This window comes from Pipistrellus kuhlii, unplaced genomic scaffold, assembly GCF_014108245.1.
Source record: "Pipistrellus kuhlii isolate mPipKuh1 unplaced genomic scaffold, mPipKuh1.p scaffold_m20_p_15, whole genome shotgun sequence".
NCBI classification, from domain to species: domain Eukaryota; kingdom Metazoa; phylum Chordata; class Mammalia; order Chiroptera; family Vespertilionidae; genus Pipistrellus; species Pipistrellus kuhlii.
This window is the reverse complement of record NW_023425460.1, coordinates 44067950-44073949: the sequence shown is the minus strand read 5'-3', so window position 1 is coordinate 44073949 and position 6000 is coordinate 44067950. Positions and strand designations below refer to the sequence as shown.

General features: G+C 55.6%; 1 protein-coding gene across 5 annotated transcripts in view; it reads left to right on the top strand.

The window, feature by feature from the left end:
- The first annotated feature begins 2271 nt into the window (after nucleotides 1–2271).
- The window catches only part of INPP5A (inositol polyphosphate-5-phosphatase A), a 125803-nt gene continuing 122074 nt past the window's right edge, over nucleotides 2272–6000 (top strand). For 2 of the 5 annotated variants that reach the window (XR_006741738.1, XM_036439275.2), the window contains exon 1: nucleotides 2272–2610. Coding sequence is in view for 4 of the 5 variants with exons in the window: in XM_036439275.2 (XP_036295168.1) it covers nucleotides 2536–2610 (75 nt within the window). In the remaining variant the exon portion in view is untranslated. The remainder of the gene's footprint in view (nucleotides 2611–6000) is intronic. The other 3 variants (XM_036439276.2, XM_045582164.1, XM_036439278.2) reach the window with 2 other exon arrangements.

Genomic DNA, 6000 nt, shown 5'->3' with positions numbered 1-6000 from the left:
TCCCCAGGGCAGACCCCATTTCCTGCAGGGAGTCAGGTGTGTCAGCCATATTGAAAGTCAGGGGAGACTGGGTGTGGGAATGGGGGCTGAATCAAGGGCCAGTGATAGCTGTGAGGAAGCCTCAGTGGGGTGTGGGTTTGAGAGCCTAGAGGTGTGGCCTGCTGGGCAAAGATGGGTTGACTCTTAGGAGAAAGTTTACAACCAAGGGAGTGAAGAGATGGGTGTAGGGCAAAGGAGGATTTTATAGGATCCGAGGCACTGAGCATGTGTGTGAGCTGAAGACAGGACCTGGGAGGCGATGGCAGGACAGAGGAGGGGCAGAGTAGCTGTCAGACGCTGGTGGGCCTGCCGACTCAGCAGGAAGACATGAGGCTATTTAGGCGCAGCCTCTGAGTAATGGAGTCAGTGCATGTGCAGACATGCGTGTGCAGGTGTGCATGTTCCTGGCCAGGAAATGCTAGGGTGTGAGGGAGAAAACAGCCCCAGGGGAGGGGAGGTGGCAATGCTACTACTTAGGAAACAGATTCCAGGAATTCTCGGTGCCCCTACATTTGGTTTCTACTCAGGGTATCCTTGGCCTGTGCTGACTTTGTAAGAAAGTCAAACAAGAGATGCGGTATCAGTTGGCTCCAGCAGCCATAACAGCACAGACTGGACAGCCTAAACAACAGAAATGTGTCTCTCAATGTTCTGGAGGCCAGAAGACAAAGGTCAAGTTCCCACAGAGTTTGGTTTCAGGCGAGGGCTCGATCTTCCTGGCTTGCAGACCATGCTTCTCACTGTGTGTTCACATGGCCTCTCCTTTGTCTTCTGTTCGAGGGGTGGGGAGGGGTGGGGGTCAGTGAGTGCTCTGGGGTCTCTCATAAGGACACTAATGCTATTGGAAAAGGGCCTCATCCTTACGATGCTATTTAACCTTAATTGCCTCCTTATAGGCCCCGTTGTCATGAATAGCCACCCGGGGAGTTGGAGCTTCAATCTAACCTATGAATTTGGGGGGACACTATTCAATCTGAATCCCACATTCACTGAAATTAATTAGACGTTGGTTTCTAAGTCAAATGAGTTTTAGCATTTAGGCTGAGTGCTAAACACTGTAAGCAGGGTCCTCAGATGCAGTGACAAGGAGAGGTGGTGACTTCCCTAGTGAGGGAAGGGCCCCCTCAGAGCCTGCCCATCGGGGTCCCCAGCTTTGGAAGGTGATGTCTGTCTGCCTGCTTTAATAGAACAGCACTCACATCTCCTGATGCCATTGGGCACTGCCATTTACTTGGACGCAGAATTGCTGGAGCCCAGTGCCAGGGGCTTTGCTTCTTCTCTGTGACACTCTCCATCCCTACACGGTGCCCACATAACTCTGGAAACCACCCTGTCCAGCTGGGCAGCTGGCACACATGGCTGTGAGCACTGGAATGAGCCCTGTGGGAACTGAGATGAATGTTAGTGTCTCATAAGGATTCAGCAACTCGATTTGGAAAGCGGGCTGGTGATGTTTAAGTATTGATTACAAATGAATTGATATCGATGGGTAGAATAAAGTGTATCATGAACGTTACTTTTGGCAGCAGTTACTTGTTACACTTTATGTAAGTGTAGCTGTCAGGACATTTAGCTTTACAAATGTGGGGCCCACTCCTTTCCAGGGGCTGTGCCCCAGCACTGGGACTCGCCCACCTCACCAGCAGGGTACATAGGGCCTCACTCAGCCTCTGCTGGCCTCCTAGCGTCACCTGGGTCCTCCAGCTGCACCTTCTGCCCACCCAGGCCAGACCTTTACCCCCACTCCATACCCTCTTTACCCCCCCTCCCGCCTCCGCATGGCCTCTTGTTCTTCCACTTCTGAGGGCCTGACAAGCAGATGCGAAGCCACGTGCTCCGGCTCCCAGGACGCGCAGAGCTGGGCAGACACTGCACACCAGTAACCTGTGGGACACAGGCTAGGGCCTGAGGATCATCCGAGCTGGGGAACCGCGCGCGGCCCCTTTAAGGAGCACCCGCTAAGCCGGGCCGTGACGTCAGAGCAGGGCGGAGGGCGGAGTCAGCGCGCGGCCCAGGCGCGGGCCAGGAGCCTGGGTGGGTTGGGCGGCCGCTGACTGACAGGAGCACTGGCCTATGCAGCCCAGGCCGACGCTGGGGCGCCCCTTGTAGGCCCCGCCCCCGCAAGACCCCGCCCCGCCCGCGCAGGCCTTCGCAACGCCCCGCCCCAAGGCCCCGCCCCTCCCCAGGCCCTGCCCTCTGCGTACGCCCCGCCCCTGCACGCCCCGCCCCCGCCCGGAGCGGGCCTCGCCTCAGTGCTCGGCGGCGGCGGCTCTGCGGGACTCTGGCGGCGGCGCTCCTAATGGCTGCGCACGGGCCGCGGTGAGGCGCCGGCGGAGAGCGACGGGCGCGGGCCGCGGAGCCGCCGGAGCGAGCGTGCGCGCAGCCGGACCCCGGCCAGGCCCGGCCCGACCCGCCGAGCCCGCGATGCGCCCCGGGGCCGCCCCCCGGCGCAGCTGACGCGCGCTCCGTGGACACCGGCCGGCCGGCCAGGCCACGATGGCGGGGAAGGCGGCCGCCCCGGGCACCGCGGTGCTGCTGGTCACGGCCAACGTGGGCTCGCTCTTCGACGACGTAAGTGCTTTGGCGGCGCTGGACCCGGCCCTGAGCCTGGGACCCCGGGACCCGGATCTGAGTCTTGGGATCTAGACCTAGAACCCTGGCCCTGGGACCCTGGGACCCGGACCCGGATACTGAGCCCTGGGACTTGAGCCCTGAACCCTGCCGGTACCATCCTGCCACCCTCAACCCCAGACCCCAATGCCCTGAGCTCTGCCCGGAACCCTGGACTCCTAGTCCCGCAGACCCAGCCTCCAAACTCCACAGGCTGAGCCCCAACCCCTGAACCCAGGTCCCTGAACCCCAGTCTCCATCCTTGCCCAAGGTCCCCAAACCCTGACCCAGGAACCTCAAACTCTCCTAACCTGGCGCAAACCCCCAGAATCTTGACCCCAAAACCTTAACTCTGAACTCTGATCCACAAACCGCAGCCCCTGACTTGTGGCCTCTGGCGGCTGACCCTCCGTGGCCCTGTCCCCTGGCCAGCCTGCCTGTCTCCCTGTCTGTCACGGACAGCCCCCGGGTGCCCGCACCTCCTCTCACCCCGCAACTTAGTGTCTCCCTAGTTCCCAGACAAGGGGCTGCTGGTGAGAGCCCTGGCCCGCTGCGCTGCTGCTTTAAGGAGGATGCTGAGAAGCTCCTGGTGGCTAGAAAGGGATGCTGCCTGCACAGGCCCTTCACCTTCCAGGGGCCTCCGTCCCAGGCCCCTGCCGCCCCTGGGATGGGGGAGCGAGGCGGGGGCCCGGAGCTCGGAGGCAGGCCGGGGCTGACCTAGTTCGGTGTCTCAGCTGTTGGTACTTCAACTGCCAACCCAAATAAAGCAGAATGCGGCTCCGAAGGGGCGAGCTTGTGTAAGAAAAGAGGTGATGGCACCCATGGGCCTGTGGCGTCCTCCCCGCCCCTCCCTAGGTGAGCAGTAGGTGGTGTGGACCCCGACACCAGTGTGACTTACGCTCTTGTCCTTTCCCCGCCGGTAACCGCGGGAGAGGTGTTGCAGGGAGCTAAGCCACGTTCTGGGTAGGTTTGATGTTATTAATAAAAGGCAGGCGCTATTTCTGTGCATTTCTCATTTTAACTTCCAGGAGCCCAAGCATTATACTTCCCTGCTGGAGACGGACTGCTTTCCCTCTGACTTTGTCACAGCCAACTTTATCTAGTGTCGTGTTTGATAAATTTCTTCAAAAGTGCCCGGTATGGGTGTGTGTCTGTATATTTAGCATTCTATTCTCGGCTTTCCAGTAACATGCCACTGTAACATGGTTTTTGCTCAGATGATTCAGATCCGTTAGCTCTGGCTTCAAAGCCTCAGAAATGTCAGGAAAATTAAGCGTGGTGGGGCATTTCGGTCTCGGGGAGAGAAGAATTTTGCTGCACAGACATTCTTCCCTGTAATCTTTGATTCTGACTTCGAGCATTTTTGTTGTGTTTCAACTGTATACACACACTTCTCTCTGTTGACATTAAAATAGGCAACTTAATTTACTTATGTTTAGCAACATGTTGTCTTTGAATTTTCATTTTCTTAAACGCTATAAGGAGTTTTGCATTATGTTTACATCGGGAAGGAACATTTGTTTTTGGAAACAGTGCATAGGTTAATTCTGCAAGGAGTCTTTGAAGTGAAGGGCTAGTAAAGAAGTATCTGTAATACAGGTTTCTTTTTAAATTTAAATATACTTTTATTGATTCAGAGAGGAAGGGAGAGGGAGAGGGAGATGGAAACATCAACGATGAGAGATAATCACTGATCAGCTGCTTCCGGACCAAGCCGGCAACCCAGGCATGCGCCCTCGACCAGGAACCAAACTGTGACCTCCCAGTTCACAGGTTGACCACTGAGCCACACCAGCCAGGCTGTAACACAGACTTCTTACTGTGTGGAGCAGCCCGAGGGAGGGATCGTCCCAGCAGTGGCAGCAGGGTGGGCATTAAATAGTCTCCCCCATGTGCCATGTGGTGCTTGTGAGAGAGGTGGAGGGACATGAAAGAGGCCAATTCTTGAAGGAGGTTGTGATTCCTTAGTTTATGTAGTAGGTTTCAGATCTGCTTGGTGACACTGTCTTTGCATGATACGTGCCCATACTGACCTGCACACTCTAGACCAGTGGTCTTAGGCTCTACAGCAGCAGTTCTCAACCTGTGACTCACAGGCTAAGAACCGCTAGCAGGGTCCCCTACGATAATTGGAAAACACAGATAGTTACATTACGATTCATTAACAGTAGCAAAATTACAATTATAAAGTAGCAACGAAAATAATTTTATGGTTGGGGGTCAGCACAGCATGAGGAACTGTATTAAAGGGTTGCGGCATTAGGAAGGCCGAGAACCACTGCTCTAGCCACATGTGTCAAACACAAGGCCCGCGGGCCAAATCCGTCCCGCCAGGCCTTGCAATGTGGCCCGCACCGCGCTGTCATCACTGCACTCCGCTGCGTTTCCATCACAATGACAGTTTATGACTGTTCAGTAAGCCATTCGGCCCGCGATTTAGGCTGGATTTTAGATTTTGGCCCCTTCTCTGATTGAGTTCGACACCCCTACAGTGCTGAGGCCTGGGAGGGATTCTTTCTGGAAAGTTTCGGCACCTGGGAAACCGAGCTCCAGGTGGTGGCCAGAGCATTGCCTCTTCCCGGAGGGTAATGGATTGAGGAGGAAGGTGTCTGAGTTAGAAACACACGTGCCCTGCTGCGAAGGACAGTTTTCCTTTTGTACACAGTGCTAGTGATGTGTTTTTGCTTTTGTGGTTTTATCGTCTTCCCTATGTAGACTTTAACCATGTCTTTCCCCTAACACCCTACTCTCATCTCGTCAGCACTCCTGGCCCCGTTATATCCCCAGAGGGCCCTCAGGTTGCTCCTCACCCTGCGGTGACAGACGAAGGTGTGATAAATAACTACAATACACTGGTTCTCAAATGCTTGCCTCTTGCTTTCTTAAAAATTATGGAGAACCCCAGAGAGTTATTAGTTATGTAGGTTACAACTACCAATATTTACCATATATCAATAGGTAGGAACAGGAAAGCTGAAGCTGAAAAAGTTGCATTAGCTGCGAGGACGTCATTGCACCTCAGACACCCCCTGGAAAGCCACGGTTCACTCAGGAGAGGGTGGGAGGGGAACGGGAAGTCACTGCATTGTATTATTACGAACACAGCTGTGACCAGTTAACCACTCACCAGATCTCCCGGGCCTTCCTTCCGGTGACCTCTGCCCTAGCTGTGGCCCTTCCCAAACCTGCGTGGCCAACTCTCTGCCTGGGGTTCTAGACATGGCTGGGGGTGCCTGGGTCTTTTCCAGGCTCACAGAGAGCCCCGTGGCTGTTCTGTAACCACAGGGGGACTCCCGCTTGCCCGGAAGGTGGTGGCAGGGCCACGTACCGAATTGTTTTCCTTGGGGTGGT